Raw genomic sequence first — 23,226 nt, forward strand, 5'->3', positions numbered from 1 at the left:
GTTTGCCGCACCCCCGCCCCGCGCCCGGCCCGGCCCGGCGAGAAAGCCTTAATTGGTAAAATCGCCCAGGAGCGGGGGTGGCGGGGCGCCGCGGGGGCGCGCCGTGAGCTCAGGCGCCCGGGCCGCCGGCGACGCCCCCCCACCCCCGATGAGCTCACCGTCCAGCGAGGGGAGGGGCGCGCCCAAGGGGTCTGCAGGGCCTGCGTCTCAGCCCAGCAGCAAAGGCCACCTCCTCCAGGGAGCCGCCCACAGTCACGGCCCCCCGCCTTTGCCCCGAGCCTGGGCTGTCCAGACAAGTTTGATTCTGCCCTTGGGGGTGGGGGGCGACAGGCGCTTGCAGGTGCTCACTGAGCGCCTACCACCCGGAAGTCCGCACTGGGGCAGGGACCCGAGCCCCGTGATGAGCCAGCGTCCTGGCTGCCACTGATTTGGCCTCTGATGGGTGCCAGGCCTGGCCTGGGAGCGAGCAATAGAAATGTTCTGAATTCTCAGGAGCATGATTAGGTGCAGTGCTGAGCTCTGGGCGTGTAGAGTGGGGTGTCGCCGAGGAGCCAAGTGTCTGTGAACTGGGTGGGCACAGCCATGCCCTGGCACTGCCAGGCTCCCTCTTCCTCTTCTACGTGCCCATTTCCTGGTAGCTTCATATTCAGCTCAAATGTTACTTCCTTGGGGAAGGCCACATAAAGCAGTGTCTTAATATTTTGCCCACAACCCTCAATAAGAACTACATTTTACATCCTGAGCCAGTACCTGCACGCACACACAGATTGACACAAATAACTGAAACAAACGTTCCACCAAATGAGACTTTCCCTTACTGCCTGAAAACACTCTGATATTTCCTATTCTATTCTACTTCATAAAAAGAGAGAAAGAAAAGAAGGAAGGGGGCTTCCCTGGTGGTGCAGTGGTTAAGAATCCACCTGCCAATGCAGAGGACACGGGTTTGAGCCCTGGTTCGGGAAGATCCCACATGCCGAGGAGCAACTAAGCCCGTGCGCCACAGCTACTGAGCCTGTGCTCTAGAGCCCGAGAGCCACAACTACTGAGCCCGCGTGCCACAACTACTGAAGCCCGTGCGCCTACAGCCCGTGCTCTGCAACAAGAGAAGCCACCGCAACGAGAAGCCCGCGCACCGCAACGAAGAGTAGCCCCCGCTCGCTGCAACTAGAGAAAGCCCGTGCGCAGCAACGAAGACCCAGCGTGGCCAAAAATAAATAAATAAATTTTAAAAAATACCTTTAAAAAAAAAAAGAAAAGAAGGAAGGGAGGAAGGGAAAAAGGGAGAAGGAAGAGGGAGGAAGGGAGGAAGAAGTTTGGTCACACCTGCTAAAATGCTGGCTCTGCTGGCAATGACCTTTCCACCTTGACCCATGGTGGGATCTCCTCGCAGTGCCTCGGCCTTTGTCTCTCCATCTACTGGGACCCCGTCCCCACAGCACTGGGTTATCCGCACTTGACAGATGAGTGGCCTGAGTTTAGATCCATGAGGTGGCTGTGTTGGAGCTCATGGCCAAGGCTGTCCTTCAAGGAGGGAAACCCACCTACCACAGGCATTGCAGTCAGAGCCAGGGGTACAAGAGGTGGGGTAGCAGGAAGGAGACACCTTCATTTTAATTTTCTCTTTACACTACTATCTCCCTCCCCTCCCCCCACACCCCTGAGACACAAAAATCTCGGGGTCTCTACTTCTTCCAGGTCTGGGGGAACGAAGGTTTGTACAGCACCAGCTCTTGCCTGGTAGAGACCGTAATAAAGACTTTTTCTCCTTGTGTTGAAGGTTCCTGAAAAGCACTAGAACCGGCTCCATTCCCACTGCCAAGGCAAGCTGACTCTCCAGCTAGTCGTGCCAACGGTCCCAAGGTGGACGGATGTGTTCTAGGGCTGGAACACAAGGTGTTAATTGAGAGGCTTTTGGTCAGCTAACCATTCCCTGCTGTATATTGACTGGAACAATCTTCCACATGTTAATTTTCACAATAATCACCATCTTACGACTTTTGTTACTATCTGAGCAATGTTTTAAAGTATTTGATTGCCAGGCAAAACCCATAGGATGTTTAACATCCTTGAAGAGAAAAACTAAATTTTGTATTGTACCAAAGTATTAAGGTTCTGATCTTTTTAAAAAAATATTTATTTGGTAACACTTTATTTATTTGGTTGCACCGGGTCTTAGTTGCAGCAGGCAGGCTCCTTAGTTGTGGCATGCATGTGGGATCTAGATCGAAACCGGGCCCCCTGCATTGGGAGTGCAGAGTCTTAACCACTGCACCACCAGGGAAGTCCCCTTAAGGTTCTTATCTTAAATAAAACATTAATAGCTCAGTGAATAATCGTCTCCTTGGACCTGACTGTTGAGAAATGTATTCATGTTGATATTACTTTTCCTTACAATTTTTGATGTTGCTGGGATTACAAGTTATAGAATATACTGCTTAGAATCCATTCCCCATTCTCAAAGGAGAAACTGTCTTCTTGTTCTTGACTTGGAATCGGTGGCTTCCAAGCCCACTCTTCCCAGCAAGACTCCCCTCAAGGCCCCAGATCTCCCCTAACAGGTCCTCTGCTGACTCAGAACACCCGCTGGGCCGCACTGTCCAGGTTAGGACCTCGCGGGCTAGGTACTGGCTGGGGGAACATCCATGAATGAATTGCACTCGGGGCCCTTGCACAAGTCTCCTCCCTCTCTGGGTCCCCAATTCCTCCTCTATGTGACGGGGTGGTGCTGAGGGCCTCTCAGCTCTGATGGTCAAGGGCTCGCTTGGTTTCTGGTGGTCTGGGACGGGTCTGCCTGCAGTGGGGCTGGACTTGGGCTCCAGGTGGGCTTGTGCGCAGGCAAGTCAGACTCCTGGTGCCATCCATGGTGGGACCTCATAGCGGGGCAACTGGGGGAGAGGGAAGTAAAAGGCAGAGGGCCAGGGCAGGTGCCGGGGGAGGGGCTGTTCCTAGAGGAGAAGGCAAACTTAGAATTCCTTGACCTCATAAGGAAACATCTTGGGTCTGTATGGGGAGGGGTGGCATGGGGAGGACAGCCTCTGGGACAGGGGCCAGCACTGCAGAAGGCTTGGAGAGGTACTGGGGAATCTGATCTTGCCAAAACTCCAAATTCCATGAGGCCAACTCTGAGCGGCCCAGAGCCCAAACGCCATCTCCCTCCCTGCCCTGAGATAAGCAGCAAGACCCTGCCCTGCCCAGGGCTCTGCCCCCTCGTACTGCCATGCATGTCTGGGGCCCTCATATTTTGGGAGACAGAGCAGGCCTCATCTTTGCTCTAAAACCCAGCCTACAGCAACTTTTCTGAGGGTCTTTGTGTGTGGTCAAACCAGGGCCCTATCTTCTCTCCACCCCACGAACGAACCTCCATGCAGAACTGGTCTGTGACCCTCACCAGCTGGGCCAGCCTTCCTGCCTTGTCTTCCCCCAGGTACCAGCCGTCATCTATGAGAACCTCCTCCCCAGGCTCCCAGTTCCGGGAGGAGCACTTCAGTGCCCCCACACTTCATCAGCTGCCTTCGTTTAGAACGTGACTGTCACCTCCTTCCCAATTTCCACAGGGCAGCTCTTTACTGACCAAGCCCCTCACCAACTCCTAGTGACAGTCCCGGCTCCCCAGCAGGCCTTGGCAGCCTTCCGTGGTTTGCCCCCTTCGGTCCCCTGGCCCCCCTGTCCTGGGGGCCCGCTCTGCACTACCACGGCCCCGAAGCCCACCGAGACCCAGGTGCTCAGAGCCCACCAAATCTTACTGGAACCCCGGAGCAGGTCCCTCTGAGTCTGGAAGCCCCCACCCCTGCCCCCCGCCGCTGCCCGGCCGCTGGTCACACTGGGCTCAGGGGCCATTCCGACAGGAGCGGAAGCCCCTCCCGCCCCAGGTGGACAGCGGGTGGGTGAGGCGGGCACTCGCTGTCTCTGCATGCATCACACGGCGCCCTGTGCCAGTGCGCATCGGCACGCCCGGGCCCCTTCCAAGGCTGCTGGCTCCTGGAGTGCCGGTGGCCTCCTGGCCCAGTGCCCCATTTCCTCCCGGGTGGAGCGGGGAGGGAGGGAGGCGGTGGGGACCGGCGGGGCGCAGGTGCGCAGGCCAGGCCCTGCAAAGCGGGAAGGCGGGCTGCGGCAGGGTGTCTGGGGGCCTGGGGGGGCGGCCTAGGGTCCGGGCCCGGACCCGTGCTCTCCAAGGTCTCGCCGTTCAGATCGGGGCCCTTCCCGCTGCTGCTGCTGCCGGGGCGGCCGGCTGGGGCGCGTCCAGGGAACCCCAAGCGCCGGAGCTCAGCGGAGGGTGGACGGCAGGGGGGGCTGCGGGGACCGAGCGGAGTCCATGAGACTCAGGGAGGGCAAGCCCCGGCCAGCGCGCGACCCCGCCCCACTTCTATGTCCTGGCCGGTTTCTGCCGGTTCCACGGCCACAGGCCCCGCCCCTCTTCATTTCGGGCCCGAACAGGCCAGCTGGTGACGTCTTGGCTCGCCGACCCCGCCCCGCTCCCAGGTCCCGGCGGGTCTAAGCTCGTCCCCCTCGAGCGCAGGCCCCGCCCCTCGTTCCCGTCTAGCCCAAACACGCCAGCGTGTGACGTCTCTGGGCTCGCAGGCCCCGCCCCCTCCCGGACGCACAGCCCCGCCCTCTCCCACGGCCCGACCGGTCCGCGGCTCTTCGGCTCTAGCGCGCCCTACGTCCCTCTTTCGCCTCTAGCCAATCCCGTCAGCCTGTGACGTATGGGCTCGCCAGCCCCGCCCCGCCCGTTCCCAGGGCCCGACCGCTCTGCGCCGGGGGCTCCCTGCGTCCTGGCTCCGCCCCGCGCAGCGCGCGCGGCCCGCAGGGACCGCGGTTGGACGCGAACGTGACGCAGGCGTGACGCGGGCGTAGCCGCTCCCGAGGCGTTCGCGCTGCCCCTGCCGCGCTCTGAGGCAGTCGTAGCTCGGCCCGTATCGCCAGGCCCGGGCCACCCCCAGGCCTCTGCCGCCCGCTGCCCGCCATGGACGACTACGCGGTCCTGTCGGACGCCGAGCTGGCTGCCGTGCTGCGCCAGTACAACATCCCGCACGGGCCCGTCGTGGGTACGCGGCGGCGGCGGGCCCCCTCCCCGCGCTTCGCCCCGCGCCCCCTTCCTTAACCCCTCTCCGCGCCGCCCCCGGTCTCGCGGCCCGCGCCCTGACCGCCCTGTGCCCCATGTCTGGCCAGGTTCCACTCGCAAGCTCTACGAAAAGAAAATCTTCGAGTATGAGACCCAGAGGCGGAGGCTCTCGCCCCCGAACTCGTCCACATCCTCTTTCTCCTATCGGTTCTCGGGTGAGGCCCCCGCCCCACGGCTCCACCTGGCCGCCCTCGGGGACAGGGTTTGGGAGGAAGGGGTCGCGATGGTGTGGCAGGGGCGCTGGCCGGGAGGGGCACAGGGGAAAGAGGAGGTGAGCCTTGGAGGCAAATGGCCCTGGCCCCTCCCCCATTCAGACTTAGATTCAGCGTCCGTGGACTCGGATATGTACGATCTGCCCAAGAAAGAGGACGCCTTACTTTACCAGAGCAAGGGTAAGGCAGGGGTGGGGTGGGCACCCTGACACCTTCGTTCCAGTGTCAGGGAGAACCTGAGATCTCAACCCCCGCCGTCCTACAGTAGTCCTGGAGGGGAGAAACCGAGTCACAGGCCCCAAAATGGGATTCAGATTAGGGCCATCTGGCCAGGTGGGGACACCGTTGCTCCCTCTGCTACCGCTGCCCCCCCTTCCCAAGGCTATAATGATGACTACTATGAGGAGAGTTACTTGACCACCAGGACTTACGGGGAGCCTGAGTCTGTGGGCACATCCAAGGGCTTCCGCCAGCCCTCGGCTTCACTCTCAGATGCTGACACCTTTCACCACCAGGTGAGCTGGCTGTCGGGCACCCTGTACTTGGGTACAACCTGAGGGGGTGATTGCGGGGTTTGGATAAATCAAGGGGGCCACTGGGTGCAAATGGTGGCTCCCAGAGCCTCCCGGGAGAGGTGGGGTCAGCAGACACCTGCCAGGTCAGTGCCTTTTTTGGGGGGGGGCTGTCAGAACTGTTTGACTAGAGTGCCTGGTACATGCCCTGCACCCTTGTCTGGGATCTAGGTTTGAACTCTTTCTGAGAATCCTGGGGCAGAAAGTAGGGTGTAGGCAGCTGGGATAGTCACTTAGCAAGTGGCAAGGCCCCACAGACATAAGGCCGGGAACCAAGAAGGGTGCTGGAGGGTGGCAAGGCCCAGGCCTTGAAGCAGTGTTCAGAATAGGCTGGGCAGGGAAGTTTGGACTGAGGGGTATGACGGGGCCACGCTGACCCTGCCAGCCAGTATTCTTACCCTGATTCACTTCTATAGGTTCGCGAAGACAATCTTTTCTCTTCTGAAGAGGAGGGCAAGGATAGGTGAGTAGTAGGGAGGGCCAGGGACTGGGGCTGATTCTGGGCTCAGGCCTTCCTGGCCTATCTGCTCTCCTCTTTGCTTTAGGGAACGCCCCGTGTATGGCCGGGACAGTGCCTACCAGAGCATCGCACACTACCGCCCTGTTTCCAACGTCTCCAGAAGCTCCCTGGGCCTGTCCTATTACCCCACCTCCTCCACCTCTGCCGTGTCCTCATCTTCATCTCCTCCTCCTTCATGGCTCACCCGCCGTGCCATCCGGCCAGAAAAGCAGGCCCCTGGGGCTGGTCTGGGCCAGGATCGCCAGGTCCCACTCTGGGGCCAGATGCTCCTGTTCCTGGTCTTTGCTGCCTTCCTGCTTTTTGTTTACTACTCCATGCAGGCCGAGGATAGCAACCCCTTCTGGGCGGGGCCCTGAGGGTCTGGCTTGGTGGCTTGGGGCCAGCTGCTCTTGGAAGTCCTGGCTGACTGCCTTAGCAGTGTTTTCTGGGGGAGGGGGGTTGGGGCTTTTCTGTGTGTTCTAGCTTGGGGGTACTGGGACAGGGGCAATGTTTGCTTCCCCTGCCTTGTCCTGCCAGGGAGGCAGCAGGCCTGGGCCCTCTGCAGCATGGTGGGCCTGGGCAGGTGTTCCTCTGGAGCCTCCTGGCCCTACTTGCCTCTGACCCTTAGGGCCTAGGAGGGCAAGACCCTTCTCGTGGAGAGGAGATCATGGTTGTCGTCATTGCATGCCTCCTGTTCATTGTCACCTCATTGGGGGGGATTAACCAAAGGCCACCCTGACTTTGTTTTCGTGGACAATAAAAAGACTGTTTATTTTTAACATGTGGGCTCTTCCCTTTAATGTGGGGGGGGGGGTTGGGCTGCCCCCTGCTAAGGCCCTCCAGGCCTTGGGTCTCCAGAATTGCCATCTGGCTTTGTTGGTGGTTCTTTTCTTCCTTTGCGCTTGGGGTAGGGATCACATGCTACCCATGGACATATTTGTGCTTTGCTTTTGGGGTCCGCTCCCTGACTCGTACCCAAAGCTCTTGTAACTACTCATAAAAATAACTGTCACACGGAGAACCCACTTGGAAATGCAGGCGAGGCTGCTTGCACGATGTCAGTTATGGGTGTTTAACTTTCCAGCAGACGCCAGTCTTGGTGTTCAAGGGTAGGGGGATGAAGAGGAAACGAGGCGTCTGCTTGGTGGGCCATTTCTGCTGGAAAGCTGATTGTTTAATGCTACAGGGGAAGGCTCCCAGTACTCTGCAATGCTCCATCACCTTTCGGTAAACCAGTTCCTCACCTGGCTATATTCTTTCTTATTGCCAGGTTTTCTGCTGTGGGTATTTCATAATTTTCAAAGAAGGAAACCAAGGGTAGACTGCCACAAGAGGCTGTGCGTCCTGGCTCTGCACTGCCAGTAGAGGGCAGTAAAGCGTGGAGAGGCTGGCTCCGTGTAAACAAGTGGGAATCAGGCACCACAAGGGCTACCTCGTTGGGTGGGGCCCTAGCATCAGTCCCTCTCACCTCTGACCGGCTCCTTGCTACAGGTGGCAGGACTTGGCAGGGCCTGGCCTCTCACCTGCATGTACACTATGAGATCCTGAGCCTTTGGGGGCTCTTGGCTGTCTATGGCTGCGTGGTGAGCTTTGGTCAGGGCTGGGGCTGGAACCATCCTACCAAAGCTCCTGGACATTTCTTTCTGATGCATCCTAGTCTCCCCACTTTTTTTTCTGGGGGGGCGGGTGTTTTCTTAAAAATAACACATACTTTTTTGTGCATTTAAAATAAACAAAAAAGAATGATGGGACTTCCCTGGTGGTCCACTGGTAAAGAGTCCACCTTCTGGGACTTCCCTGGTGGCGCAGTGGTTAAGAATCCGCCTGGCAATGCAGGGACATGGGTTCGATCCCTGGTCCAGGAAGATCCCACATGCCGCAGAGCAACTAAGCCCATGTGCCACAACTACTGAGCCTGCGCTCTAGAGCCCACGAGCCACAGCTACTGAGCCGGTGAGCCTAGAGCCCATGCTCCACAACAAGAGAAGCCACTGCAATGAGAAGCCCGCGCACCGCAACAAAAGAGTAGCTCCCGCTCTCTGCAACTAGAGAAAGCCCACGTGCAGCAATGAAGACCCAACACAGCCAAAAATAAATAAATTTATTAAAAAAAAAAAAAGAATCCACCTTCCAATGAAGGGGACACGGGTTCGATCCCTGCTGGGGGAACTAAGATCCCACATACCGTGGGGCAACTAAGCCCATGTGCCACAGCTACTGAGCTTATGCACCTCAACGAGACAGCCCACGCGCCCTGGAGCCCACGCCACAACTAGAGAGAGAAAAACCCGCACGCCGCAATGAAGAGCCCGAGGGTCACAACAAAAGATCTTCTGTACCGCAACTAAGACCTGATGCAGCCAAAAAATATATATATTTTAAAAATATTTTAAAATATATACAAAAAAGAATGAAAGAAATTGCTTCTAATTTTCTCACCCCTCCCACAGCCTCAGCCTCCTTTGTTTGCTGCAAGCCCCTCCCACCTGGCTCCCCCAGCACCCAGCCAACTGTGGCATGGACTCCCCAGGTCTCCAGCTTCTGCCCCTTGCCATCCCAGTGCAAGAGCTGAGATGAGACTTGGTTGCTTCATGGTGGGTGGTGGGCATGGGCAGGGGGTGCTGCCTCCTCATTGGTGACAATAAGGCCTGATGGTCAGATCAGTGAGCCTGAATGGGGGTGGGGGTGCAGAAGAGGTAGTCAGGTTGCCAGTGCACCAGAACTCCAGGGCGGCATGGTGAGACATCTTGCTTCAGCAACGGATCCCAAATCAAGTATGTTGAGAAGAGGGACCGAGCCTGTGAATACAGCTCCCCCACAGGCTCACACTACCTGGGACTGCTGTTCAGCTGGAGCCCCACCAGGTCTGGGCAGAGAGGCAAGAGGAGCCTAGGGACGTGGTAAGGTTGACATGCTGATACTCTGTGGAGTAGCTGGGGCGGAGAGAAGGGACAGCATGGGAGCAAGGGGAGCTGGGCTTGGGCCCTCCCAAGGAAGGGGAGAGAGATGGCATGGCCTCTGGGTGGAATGGTCCTCTCCAGGCCTCAGGTCCTTGATCTGTTCCAGGAAAGAGGGGGAGGCTAGGTGTGCTTGGCAACCACTGTGGTGTCTGATAGAAGAGAGGAAAGAGTCCCCACCCAGGTGACATAGTCTCCCTGTTCTCATTCATTTATTCCCCAAGGGCAACCACATCCATTGATCACCATGCACCAGAGGGAGGGTTGCTGCCGGCTCCTGAGTGGCTTCAAGCTTCCTGCCCCAGGGCTCTTAGACACCCCCCTCACAAAGAGTTCTAGCTCCCAAGGGCTCTGGACCGCCCCCAGCACTCCCCTTCAGGCGTGGCCCCACTTCCCAGGGCTCTGAGACTACCTCCAGCAAGAGCTCTGAGGGGCCCAGCTGCCTGAAAGTCCCCCGAGGGCTCTGGAGTTCCATCACAGGGCAACTGAGGATTTCCATTCCCCAGGGCTTAGGCCATCCTCCCTTCCCCCACCAAGGGCTCCAGTGGTGCTGGGAACACAGCAGGGGGTAGCAGCTGCCCAAGGTTAAGGGGACAGTGCCTCCCCTGCTGTGTAGGTGCCAGCAGAATGGAGGGGGGAGGGAATGGTGGTGGTGGTGGTCCTGCCAGGCAGGGAGGAGCCTGGATGACGCAATGGAGCTGGTTGCAATGGAGCTGGATGCGTGGCTGCTACCAGAGGTCTGAGCCGCATCCCTGGTGGAGCACAGAAGGGAGGGCCCTGTGGGTGGGGCAGGGGGTGGAGCCAGGAATCCTAGCTCAGGATCCCACCCTTGACCTCCACCCCCCTGTCAGGTCCAGGGTAAGCAGCAGACAGTGTTGGGCAGACCTAGGTCCACCCCTAACTTGACCCCCACCCTGTGCTGGAGCCGGCTGCTTGAGCTAGAGAGGGTGGCTACTGGGTGGGTCCCCGCACTGAAGAGGACAGTCCATCCAAGAGAACAGTCCAAGGGGTGCACAGCCTGTGGATCCACAAGGATGAACCACCCCAGGCCCCGAGGGTCTAAAGGACAGGAAAGTGCCACTGTTACTACCCTGGGGGCTGGCCAGTTGCCCTAGGTTCAGGGTGGCCATCGCTGGAGACTCTGAAAAAAGTCAGGTCCCGCCCCCTGGCCCACCACTTCTCAGGCCATGCCTGCTGCCTGGGGGGTGAGGGGGGCAGGCACACTCTGGAGGCTTCTGGAAGCTGCTCAGCTGGAGAAGTCCAGCCCCAGTGGGGGGGATAGAGGTGGTCCCCCCCAGGCACCGCCTTCTGCCCTCGGCCCACCAGGCACCCCTCCCGCCGACTCACCCAGAGCCTCCTGCCTGCTCCCCGTACCAGTCGGCCAGGAGGAGACAGTCCTGTCTCCCGTCCTTTCCGAACCCCGCCTGCTGGACGGGCCCCCATGGGAGAATGGCCCCAGAGCCAGGCTGAGCTTAAACAGGAGGCTCCGTCCCCGCCCCGGACTCCACATCACACCCAGGCAGCCATGAGGCACGCTAGGCGGCAGCGGGGGAAAAGATGCCACCCTGGATGGGGGGGAAACAGGACCCTGATGACAGCCCTGAGGACAGAGGCCACGGGACAGACCAGGCCTGAGCCTGAGGCCTGCCCGGGCAGGGGTCAGGAGGGAGCGAGACTGGGGCGCCATCCCTGCCAGGGCTTCTGGGGCAGGGGGGATCAGGCAGATGGCACCAGGAAAAGGACCACCGAGACCCCATCCTGCTGGGGGCAAACGGCTTGGGACCTGGCCCCACTGAGCAAATCCCCCAGAGGACACCGCGGCCGCTAGGAGACAGGGAAGTGCGAGGCCTGGGCCTCAGCCAGGTTCACACGCAGGGTGTCCAGCCCGGGCCACCCACCCAGAGCCAGCAGGGGTGGTGGCCCAGCTCCAACAGGCCCCACGCCCATGCCCGAGCCCCGCTCACCAGCAGGTGCCAGGAGCAGAGACGAGGTCCCAGCCACACGCCTTCCCCCAGGCTGGCCCCATCTCACCTACTAAGTCTGGGGAGGGGGTGGCTGGTCGCCCCAGTTGGCAGCAGCCCCGCATCCTGCAGGTCCTGTCTGGCCTGAGTCCAGGCAAGGCAGGGGGATGGTGGAGCTGACCACCCACACCCCACGGCCAGCCTCCACCCCTGCTCTGGCCACACCTCTGCACCCGACCCTCCCTGCTGCCCGCTCCCCCAGGAGGATGGGAGGGACCCGGCTGAGGAAAGGGGAGCACCGGCCCCTCAGGATGGGACTGCCACCCACCCGACAGTGAGGGAGCCCCAGCACTTCAACAAGGGAGACATTAGTCTGGAGACCCTTGGGATTCCCATGCAGGCCCCCAGCACAGGCGGCCTCACCCAACTCCAGGGCACAGGGCCACGGCGCTCCAGGGCAGCCACCTCCACACCCCCCAGGAACCCCGATGAAGCCAGTGATGGGAGTGTGTGTGTGTGTGTGTGTGTGTGTGTGTGTGTGTGTCTGGAAGGTCCCCACAAGCCCAGCGAGGCCGCAGCCAGGGGAGCAGGACTGAGGACAGCGCTAAACAATGGGCGGGGCTGGGGGACTGCCCTTGGGTCGGCGCACCTACTGAGGACGGGCCAGGTACAGACGCCCGTGCTCAGCGGGGGAGGGGGGCACCCAGGTCCTCGGGCGGGCGGAGAGGGTGAGGGCCAAGGATGAGCACTGCAGGGGGGTAGCGGCTGGGTGGGGACAGGGCCTGGCTGCTGCCCTGATTATGCCCATCCACAGAGCGGGCTGCTAGGAAGAGCTCCCCCGGGCAAGGGAGGACCCACGCCCACGCAGTGCCCTGGGCCCCCGTGGGCAGGCCGCCTCAGAGGGAAGACTGCAGGGAAGCCGGGCCCGCCTTGTCGTTCCTTCTGCCCAGGGCTGAGGGACTGGAAGGTGGCTCTACTTAGGGGGACAGTCAGATGGCCCAGGAGTGTGGGGCTGCAGTGGGCCCGAGCATCTCCCGGAGCCCCAGGACCCTGCGGCCCCCCATCCCGGCCGGAGGGTGTCCCTGGCAGCCACCACCACAGCCAGGAGGCCGGGCCCAGCAAGCACGGCCTTGGCCTCGGCCTCTGCTCATGGGACGGAGACAGAGAGCCCGGCTCTCCTGACACCCACGGTCCTGGGGTTCAAGAAGTGCATGGCGGCCTTGGACGGGGCCGGGGAGCTGTCGCCAAGGGCCCCGGCGTTGCCCAGCAGCGAGAGCCAACAGGAAAGACACTCACCGCCCACAGAACCTGCGTGACAAATTCAGAGCCACCAAGCGTGTCATCAGGGAGTCACGTCTGAGTCCCAGCCAAGAAGGATGCGGCGGGCACCTCTCCCTTGGCCACAGTGGGAGCTCCTTCCTGGGACCAAAGGGACACTCGGCTGCCACCCCGGGCTGGCGCCTGCCACTGCTGAGCCATCACAACCCAGCCCGGGGCTACCTGGCATGGTCACTGAGGACAAGGGGCTCGCCAGCCTGCACCCTCACAATGGGGCCCACCCCTCTCTGCTCCCTGCCCCTACCCACTTCCCAGCTGCACGGTGGGAGGCTGGTGGGGTGGGGAGGGGAGCGGGGAGAGGAGGGCCTGCACCTATGGGCACAGAGAGGCCACCCCAGCCTCAGGCAAGGTAGCTGCCCCCGCCCCCACCCCACTGGGAAGGAGAGGGGGTGGGGACCTTGGAGGTCGGAGAGCACTGGGGCCCAGGCCTGGGTGCGCACTTGCATGGCCCTGGCAGTGGATGGGCTGCTGTGATGAGAAAGCGCTTCCGGCCCCCGCGCCCACGGCAGCGCAACTAGCCAGGACTCCCACCAGAGCTGCAAACTCCTGGGCAGGGGGCATGCACCGCTGGCTTTGTGGGCCACGCTGGGGTCCAGTCACATGTTCTTTCTTTCCTCTGGCTCTTTTTTTTTTAACTTTTGTTTTTAAAATTTTATTTATTTTTGGCTGAGGTGGGTCTCCGTCGCTGCGGCCGGGCTTTCTCTAGTTGCATGCGCAGGCTTCTCATTGCGGTGGCTTCTCTCGTTGCGGAGCACGGGCTCTAGGTGCACGGGCTTCAGTAGTTCAGGCTCGCGGGCTCAGCAGTTGTGGCTTGCAGGCTCAGTAGTTGTGGCTCGCGGGCTCAGTAGTTGTGGCTCGCGGGCTCCAGAGCGCAGGCTCAGTAGCTGTGGCGCATGGGCATTGTTGCTCCGCGGCATGTGGGATCTTCCTGGACCAGGGCTCGAACCCGTGTCCCCGGCCTTGGCAGGCGGATTCTTAACCACTGCGCCACCAGGGAAGTCCCTCTTTCTCTGGCTTTTTGTGTGTTTTGTCTGCGACCGTTGAAAGGTGAAAAGCCACTCTCTGCCCTTACAAACACAGGCCTTGCCTGTCTCAGTCCCGGGCTGGAACCTGCCACCCCCGCTCAGACAAAGGACGCATTCCCAAGGGGCCTGTGCGGACCAGGAGTCCCGCACCCAGATTCAGGAGCGAGGACACTCCTTGGAGCCTTCTCATCCGCCATGAACGCGAACAAGCTACGCCCTAGCAGGTACCGTCCCTTCCTCCGCTGTTCCTGGGTTGACCCGTGTGAGCCATAAAAATACAGCAGAGGTGAGGGGGTGTCACTTCGAGCTGAAGTTCTTAGAGAAACACTGCGGCCTTGATCTCGGGGCTGCTCTGTCCTAGGTCGTGGGCTCTGGCGAAGCCCCGCCCTGAGCCGCCCTAGGGAGAGGCCCGGGGGAGGGGGAGGCCGGAGGCCCCGCCACAGCCACGCAGGCCATCTTGGAAGCAGAGCTGCCCCCGCCCATCCCCACACCCTAGGCAGACCAGGGGGCTGTGGCCCCAGCGGAGGCCTCGACTGAAGCCTGTGATGGACCCCAAGCCAGAAGCCCCCAGCCAAGCCTTCTAGAATCCTGTCCTTCACACACGCAGGAGAGTACGACGGTTGGCTGCGTTAAGGTGCTACGATTGGGGTAATCTGTTATGCAGCAACGGGTAACTAATACACGATGATTTTAAATGGAGAAGACCACTCCAAGTCAGTCTGAAGCAAACAAACCGACGAGAAGCCCCAGGAGCCATTAGGAGAAGCCTGGAAAGTCTGATGATACAAACACTAAAATCGTATGCCTGGCCAAACACAAACCCCAAACCACAAAGTCAAGACACAAGTGACAAAGCGGGGCAAAAAAATAGTAGCAAGACGTGACTCAGGGCTCATATCGTTAACGCATAGAGAGCTTGAACCAGTCAACAAGGAAAGCCCAACGACGCAAAGGAAAAGGGGGTGCAGGAGGGGGCCGCGGAAAATGCAAGCCGAAGGCTACCCCCCCATCTGATCCCACAGCCAGAACGTGCTCGGGTGTTGGGGTCCCAGAGCTGCTGGTTCCGGGCACACATGGGGGCTGGTGACTGGCACTGCATTTGCTCTGCGGCTCCAACTAGAAGGCGGGCCATCCTGGAGCCGAACAAAGAGCAGCCACCGCAAGGACTGGCCAGAACGGTGGGTGGTGGCGCTGGGCGTTGAGCAGGTCTGGGCAGCGTCACCCAGGAGCTGGGAGACCCTCTTGGTGAGGAACGTTTGGCAGGAAAGGCGGCGGCGGCGGCTGGAGAGGGCTGGCCACGCCCACAGACCAGACAACTGTCAGGGCAGTTCCCGGGCAGACAACCCCCTTTCTGGCCTCCACGCTCCCCCAAATCCACACTCTTGGTCTCAGGGCCCGTGTTCCTTTCCCATCTCTGAGCTAGGCGGTCAGGTCTTTTTCCTCTGCCTCATCAGAGAGTTCTTCCCATCCCCACGCCCAGGCCTCCGCCCCTCCCTCCTAAGTGTCCAGATGTTATCAGCCCCAGTCCGGGAACTGCTGAGCACGTGTACGAACCTGACACCTGATCCTGCCAGGGCGGGTGGGGGGGGAAGGGGGAGCGGGGCGCTGTGGACCACATCCTCAGGCAGGGAAGGGTGAAGGCTGCTCAACGGGAAGCCCCAGATCTCGCGAGAGCCAGCACCCTCCTGGCGCTTCCCAGGCCCGTGGGGACCCTGCAGAGGAGCCAGGGTGGGGTAGGGCAGGGGGCACACACCTAGGAGTCTCAGGCCTCTAGAGCAGTGCTTCTCACAGCGGGGTCCCTGGGCCAGCAGCAGCATCCCCCAGGATTGCTGGACTAGCAAATTCGCAGGCCCCGCCCCAGGTGTGCAAGATCGGAGCCTCTGGGGTGGGGCCCTGCAACCCAGGTTTGAACGCGCCCTCCAGGTGTTCTTACGCGCCTCTCAGCGTGAGAACCACCACCGGGATGGACGGTTCCTGATCGCACCCTCTTCTAGAGAAGCCATGAGCTTTCTCTCTCTGCGGGGCTCACCTTGACCTCCCAGGTGAGAGGCAGGCAGGCAGGCACTGATGGCCGATGGCTGCAACCACAGGCTGTCCTGGAGAACAGGCGTGCTTGGGCAGGACTCCTTCCCAGCAGGCCACACCTGTCAAGTGACATGGGGAAGACTTTGTTACTTCGTGCCGTCCCCCCCCTCCAGCAGCATGGACAGACACCCCTGGCAGACACCAAGTTTCCGGGCACGGCCGCAGCTCTGCCCACCTCTCCCTGGATACCACGTGTGTGTGGAGCGGGGAGGATCCGTGCTTCACAGGGAACCGTCCGAATCACACTCAGGGGCGCTGGAACACAGTGGGCCAGGCAAGGGGTGGGGTGGCGGGAGGGTGGAAGCTCTCAGGAGCGCGGAGCCAAGGCCGCCCTCAGAGGCCAGGACTGGGGCGGGGGGGCCGCAGACGGAGTGACCGTGCCCTTTGCCATCCCGGTGGGGTCGCCGCCCTCCTTTCCCCCCTCACCAGGCCCCTGGGGACCCCCAATACACTGTCCCTGGCCATCTCGAGCGCCAGACGCCCTCAGGACAGTGCGGGGAATCCTGCCGGGAGCGGCGGGAGGGGCGCCCGACGGAGCCCCCGAGGTCTCCAGGGGCCTGGACTCGCTGGAGGCTTCTCCTCGGCCTCTCCCCGGGAGAGGGCGTAGGCTCCCGGGGACTCGGGGAACGGGGACTCTGGCCAGGCCCAGGAACCAGAGGGGCGGGGGGCGGAGTCCGGGGAAGGTGGGCGGTGACCACAAGGCCGGGGCGTCGTCCCGGCGCGTCGAGCCCCGCCCTGACCGCCCCCGCGCCGGCCTCCTCACGTCCCTTCAGCGCGCCCACCGGAAGCCGCGGAGCACCGCCTTCCTGCCCACCCCTTCCGGCTGGCTTCGCCAATGACCAAGCTCGACTCGTGACGAGACCCGCCCCCAGAAAGCCCGGCCCCTCTGGTGTGACGGGCACCTCCGTTGCCCAATCAAAAGAAGCCCCCCTTGCGCGCTCCTCTCGGCTCTGCCCCCGCGCGGTTTTTCCGCGGCCGCCGGCTGGGCCGGCTGCGGCCTCTAGGTGTCCCCACCAGGAGAGCGGGGACTGTCCGTGCAGAGTCGCGCGAGTGGTCCGATGTGTACACTCTAAGCCCTGCTTGTGTGCTTTTGGTGTGAACTTGTATTCTGAAGGAATTAAGTTCACAGGAAGTTACACGGAAACGTCCAAGAGGCCGGAGCACCTCCCGCAGTTCCCCCAGCGTCAGCCTGTTGCACAGCTAGTGGGACCGCACACCAGGAAAGGGCATTGGTGCCAGCGGAGAGCTGCTCCGGGTTTTATCCCCGTTTGTGTGTGTGTGTGTGTGTGTGTGTGTGGACTCAGGTGACCACCACTGCCATCAATATCCAGCCCGTCCCCTCACAAGGACCCCTCCTGTAGACCTTTCATAGCCACAGCCCCCTCCCTCCTCCTCCTCCCAACCCATGGCAACCGGATTCTATTCTCAGCTCTGTAATTTTGTCATTTGAAGACATTACATAAGGACTTCCCTGGCGGTCCAGTGGTTAGGAGTCCCCGCTCTCACTGCCAAGGGCGGGGGTTCCATCCCTGCTCCGGGCCGGAGCTAGGAGCCCGCGAGCCACCAGGGCTTTTTTTCACTCACACACTGCTCTTGAGATCCATCATCCATCGGAATGGTTGCAGGTATCAATAGTTAGTTGTTCCTTTGTATCGCTAGCTGTCGTCCTCGGTGTGGATCAGCCACAGTTTGTTCGGGCCTTCACCCGCTGAGGGACATGTTGCCGATTCCCACTTTTAGGCTTCTACAAATAAATCTGCTATGAACGTTCGTGTACAGGTTTTCCTGTGGTCAGAAGTTTCCATTTCTTTGGCATGCCTGCCCAACAGTGCAACTGCTGGGTTCGAAGGAGGTGGAAGTTTAGCCTTGGAAGAAACTGCCAATTTGCATTCCACGGTGGCTGGACCATTTTACACGTTAGCAACCCGCATATTTTTAAAGCACATAACTGAAAATTTTTACAAAACATTATCTTAAGCAAGACTGTTAACAGTTCTGTTTCTCACTTCTAACTATGTTCTTGTATGCAATCACCAACATAGTTACTCACACAGTTTTAAAAAACACAAACCCTGTACATTCAATTGTGATTTTCTTTTAACTAGCAATAATATAGCTTCGAAATTCTTCCATGTCAGTACAGAAACATGTAGCTCATTTCTTCTCTGGCCACGCGGTATTTGATAGAGTACACGTCCTATAATTTACATAACAAATCCCCAACTGATGAACTTTTACCTTTTCCCTTCTTCTTCTTCGTCTTCTCCTTTTTCTTTGTTTTTGCTACCTGCTCTGAACATGTGTCAGTGTCACCCTAGAATAATTACGTCTAAGTGGACCTGCCAGGTCAAAACCTATGGGCATTTACAGTTTCAATGGACACTACATAATTGCCTCCCCAAAAGACCCTGCTTGTCATACACTAGGGCTGTTAGTCCTTTGTTCCATATGTTGTAAATATTTTCCCTCAGTCTGTCTCTTGTCTTGAAAGACTAGGCTAGTTGGTTTGGGCTGTCAAGAAGCTATACAATTTTATATGACCAAATTTATTAAACTCTCAGTTGATGATTTCTGGGTTTTGTATCTTGGGCACAAAGGCCTCCTCCCACGTGTGAGGAGAGTGATGCGACTGCCGGGGGCGGGGCGGGGGGGATTTCTGAGTTCCCACAGCAAATTCCTCGTTGACCCTGGCTGGCGGGTCGGCCTGCCGGCCAATCACTGTGTGTGTGTGTGCGTGTGCGTGTGTGCGTGCGCGCACGTGTGTGTGCGTGCGCGCGCGCGTGTGTGTGTGTGTGCGCGCGCGGGGGGCAGATTGGGGGGAGGTGGTGTTTGTCACATGACCCCACGCTATGTAGACCGGGGCTGGGGGCAGTGCCTCTCAGACACCCAGCCCCTGCCCTCCAGGGGTGCCAGTCCAGTTGCGGAGAAGACAAGCAAATGTGTAACGAGAAGAGTTTAGCTATATTATTTAAATGCATAGGTGGCCCGCAGGGGAGCAAGGGAGATCCATGGGGGAAACCACAAGTGGAATCAGTGGGGTGGCTGGGGCCGAGGCTGGGGCTGGGAGAGGAGCTGCGGGCGGGCTTTCCGAGGGGCTCAGAGTTAATGGGCCGCAGAAGGTGAGAGAGCAGAACTGAGAATCCGCCTGAAACCAGCGCTCTTGAAAGGTCACCTGCACAGTGAAAAGGAAGGACAGGGCTGTAAGAAGAAGTGGGTCCATCCCAGCATGGGTCTGAGTGAGCAGGAGAGGAGCCCCCTGGCCCCATCATCCACAAGCTGGGGCTGCCTCCCCTCCCCACTGCCGCAGACAGAGGCACTTCAGAGAACCGCAGGCTGAGAGGGAGAGGACGCCCACCGCCCCCCATCGTGGTAGTACTGCTGGGCTCCCCGAAGAGCAGTCGCTCCCTGGACGGGGACACCTCACCCCTGGCTTCCCCCTCGGGACTCCCAGAGGCCCAGCCGAAGATGGGTCTGCCATCTCAAATTGAAGACACCGCCCACCCTCATGGAACATCGGAAGACTGGCCCTGTCAACGTCCCGTCCCCAGGGCATCCCGGTCAGAGGCCAGATAATATAGTTTTCGGTGAGGGCTGCGAGTGTCTGCTCCGTGCCTGGACTCGTCCATCCCACCCTCGCGGTGGCCCTAGGAAGTTGGGAGCGTGTCCTCCCCATTCTCCAGATGAGCAATGAGGACAGCACGACACAGAAGGGTTGAGTAGCTTGTTCTGAATCACTAGCTAGCAGGTGGCCGAGGCGAGGTGTGGATCAAGGACACTGGCCTCCAAGCCTGACCTCCTTTTGCGGGCCAGGCGCTGCATCTGGATCGCTCCCTCGCAGGGAGGCTCCTGGGCCGTGGTGGTGGTGCGTGTGGCACATCAGCTTGCCCTGAAGGCATCGGAGGTGAGTCCTGGTGACTATCCCCGCCCCGGCCTTGGGCCAGCCCATAAAGGAAGGAGGGTGAGAAAGAGAAACGCCTTCTACTCTTGTGCTTAATCAGGGGGGCCTTTGAAACACAGACTGACATTACCTTTGGATTCTCCTGAGATCAGAGAGCAGTTCTCATGGGTATTTACAAATCGTCTGCATTATTGTGACAGAAGGCTACTCCAACTCCCCAAGTCTTCAACAGCCTCCGAGACACAAAACAAAGATACCAAGGAAGGAATCACAAAGATAAGACTAATTTTAAAAGCCCAGGCCGATTTGAAAAAGAACTTTAGAAGTTAAAAACAAAGCCACAGGGCTTCCCTGGTGGCGCAGTGGTTGAGAATCTGCCTGTCAATGCAGGGGACACGGGTTCGAGCCCTGGTCTGGGAAGATCCCACATGCCGCGGAGCAACTAGGCCCGTGAGCCACAACTACTGAGCCTGCGCATCTGGAGCCTGTGCTCTGCAACAAGAGAGGCCGCGACAGTGAGAGGCCCGCGCACTGTGATGAAGAGTGGCCCCCGCTCGCCGCAACTAGAGAAAGCCCTCGCACAGAAACGAAGACCCAACACAGCCAAAAATAAATAAATAAATAAATTAAAAACAAAACAAAAAAAACAAAGCCACAGTCATTGAAATAAAAATCTCAACAGATGAATCAAACCACAGATCGGATGCCACCGAAGAAGGAACCAGTGACCTGGAAGATAGGTGGTGCCTCGGAAATCCCCTCCTGCCCCTCCTGCCCCTCCTGCCCCTCCTGCCCCGTTGCCCCTCTTAGCCGGTGCTGTTGCTCTCTCCTTCCCTGAGAGACTGCAGCAGCCCCTCCTCAGAGATCCAGCCTCTGTTCTTCAAGGCCCCTCATCCTGGCTTCTAGGCTGCAGATGACGTTAACCCCCTCCCTTTTTCCCAGGCTCTGGGGGTGGGGGGCAGCTTCTTCCTGTACTATCTCTGTTCATCCAGCCCTCCGATCCCCGAGTAACCAAGTGGGGCTCGAGGCACCCATGACCTGCGGGGGCCTCACCATTCATCAAGCTCTCCCCTGTGGTTGACTGGGATGAAGGGCCAAGTGCAGCAAGTGCCCAGGGGAGCCGGACCGGCTGCTGCCCTGAACTGTCGTGGAGGGGACGCTGGGGAATCAAGGCTGTGCTGTGGGGTGACTCCAGAGTGTCCCCGGGAGGGCACAGAGAAAAAACTGACAAGGTCAGATTCCTTACCTCTCAGCTCAAGGCACAGTATGACAGCCAGAGCACTTCCACGGCAGCCCTAAAAAATTCTCTTCCTCCTGTACCTGCAGGGCTGAGGGTGCTGGAAATCAAACACTACAAACACAAACAAAACCTGCATCATTGTGCAGAATCCCAAGGTCACCTGAATTCCCAGCCTCTCCATGTTTCTCGTGTGAAAGGTACGGCACTGGGTGGAAGAGTGGGACCTGAAACCTAGAATCGGGACATCTGGTTGCCCTCAGTGGGGGTTGACAGTCGGGAAGCCCGCAGTCCCCTTGAGCCTCCCTTGCGGGTGGAAGTAGCCTGCCCTCCCGTGTCTGGCAGGCTGGTGTTCTCTCCCTTGGGGACTGTGTCATCACCTCACCTGGCGCAGATGCCTTGCAAGGGGACACCCACTGTCCTCCACACCCTCTGCCACCACACCCTGTTGCCATTAGACCCGTAACTGGGGCCCAATCACAGCATGATCCAGGGGGACAGACCAAAGCCTGACCCTAGAGGAAACAGCTCATACGTCAATAAATATTTTCCATAAGGATATAAAAAAAATATTTTCCGGACTTCACTGATACCTACCAACTGAACTGTATTTGAACATTTGTGGTAGTAGGTTCTCAGGGTGTGCGACTCAGTAGGGGAGGTGGGCCACTCGATGGGGTGGATTAACTGATAGTGTATTTACTAGAGGTTCCAGATTAAAAGTATTAGGACAGGGACTTCCCTGGTGGCACAGTGGTTAAGAATCTGCCTGCCTAGGGACTTCCCTGGTGGCGCAGTGGTTAAGAATCTGCCTGCCAATGCAGGGGACACGGGTTCGAGCCCTGGTTCGGGAAGATCCCACAGGCCGCGGAGCAACTAAGCCCGTGCGCCACAACTACTGAGCCCGCGGGCCACAACTACTGAAGCCCGTGCACCTAGAGCCCGTGCTCCACAACAAGAGAAGCCACCGCAATGAGAGGCCCGCGCACCGCAACGAAGAGCAGCCCCCGCTCGCCGTAACTAGAGAAAGCCCGCACGCGGCTACGAAGACCCAATGCAGCCAAAAATAAATAAATAAATAAATTTAAAAATAAAAAAAGTATTAGGACATGCAGCTGGTGTGTAGTCTAGCACTCGCATGCTTGGCTTGGACCTACTGCTGACCTGCATTTCATGGGTTTTGATGCCAGAAATGCCCTGACAGGAGGTGCAGGACAGAATCCATAAGCTTAGGGAGAGAGGAATTTGAGAGTAGATTCATCATATCCAGCCTGAACACTCCACCCCCCAACTGTGTTCCAGGGATAGGTCCAGAAGCAGCTCTTTTCAGCAAGGCGCTGAGAGAGCCATTAGAGCAGGAACACCAGCGTAAGGACTGAGGACCAGCCGGAGCCAAGGCCCCGACCCCAAGGAACAATCTGGCATGTTCCAGGAAAAGCAAGAATGGCGGGCTGGAGGCAAGCGAGCAAGGCGCAGAAAATGAGCCTCTAAGCAGGAAATAGTTGGGCAGCCTGCTACAGGACTGCTTGATGCGTATAACCCTAAACCCTCTAGTTCTGGGAGCAAAAACCTGACTTGAGTTGCCCCCGTGGAGAGTCACACCTTCTCACCCAGTTTCCAGACCCAGAGCCCCCCTGATGGAAGGGGAGGCCGTGTTCCCTGGGAAGGACCTTGTTGCAGCATTGCTGGAAGTGCACACCGCAAATCTTCCCAAGCCTTCCTAAAGGACCCATTCACTAAAGTGACAGGTCGTCCTGGAGAAGAACAGGTGTGTCACACCTGTCAAGTGACATGGGGAAGACTTTGTTACCTTCTTGCTGTCCCCACCTCTAGGAGCGTGGGCGCCTCTGGCGGATACTTAGATCCCTGGTGGTATGGGTACTAGCTCTGGACACTTCTCTGGCAGCTATCCTTGGGCAGGCGGGGGAAGGATCCGTGCTTTATCTTAGAACATCTCAGAGGCACACTCAGGAGGCGCTGGAATTCAGTGGGCGGGGAGAGAACTGTGTGTGGGGGTGGGTGCCACATTCTGGGCCGTGGGAGGGTGGAAGCTCCCAGGAGTACAGATCAAGGCAGCTCTGAGAGGCCAGGACTGGGGCCCAGCCGGACAAGGAGTGACAGTGCTCGTTTGCCATCTGGGTGGGGTCGCCACCTTCCTCTTCCCCTTCTCCAAGTCACCCTGGGGAGCACAACGTCTCTTTTCTCTGCCGGGTCAGGGTGGGCCCAACGGTGCTCACGGGGTCTCCTGAGCCCTGGATCTTGGGGGCGGCTTTTTCTTGGCCTTTCTCGCGGGAGGGCGCAGACCCCGCCCCGGGTC

General features: G+C 59.2%; 2 protein-coding genes across 3 annotated transcripts in view; one reads left to right on the top strand and one right to left on the bottom strand.

Moving 5' to 3' along the window:
* The first annotated feature begins 4,767 nt into the window (after window positions 1-4,767).
* Window positions 4,768-7,187, top strand: EMD (emerin). Of its 2 annotated transcripts, none has more exons than XM_036839570.1 (6): window positions 4,768-5,048; window positions 5,173-5,280; window positions 5,440-5,517; window positions 5,719-5,852; window positions 6,326-6,372; window positions 6,419-7,187. In XM_036839570.1, exons 1-6 carry the CDS (start codon window positions 4,967-4,969, stop codon window positions 6,783-6,785), a joined length of 816 nt encoding a protein of 271 aa, XP_036695465.1. In that variant the 5' UTR covers window positions 4,768-4,966; the 3' UTR covers window positions 6,786-7,187. The 2 variants fall into 2 exon arrangements, with proteins under 2 accessions (XP_036695465.1, XP_036695466.1); XM_036839571.1 differs by having other exon boundaries at window positions 4,785-5,048; window positions 6,455-7,187.
* Window positions 7,188-12,473: 5,286 nt separating this feature from the next.
* Window positions 12,474-23,226, bottom strand: part of LOC118888404 (transketolase-like protein 1) — a 63,746-nt gene continuing 52,993 nt past the window's right edge. The window contains exon 7 of the mRNA XM_036839352.1: window positions 12,474-12,634. Within this exon, the coding sequence (XP_036695247.1) occupies window positions 12,474-12,634 (161 nt within the window). The remainder of the gene's footprint in view (window positions 12,635-23,226) is intronic.

This window comes from Balaenoptera musculus, chromosome X (genome assembly GCF_009873245.2).
Source record: "Balaenoptera musculus isolate JJ_BM4_2016_0621 chromosome X, mBalMus1.pri.v3, whole genome shotgun sequence".
Lineage (NCBI taxonomy): Eukaryota > Metazoa > Chordata > Mammalia > Artiodactyla > Balaenopteridae > Balaenoptera > Balaenoptera musculus.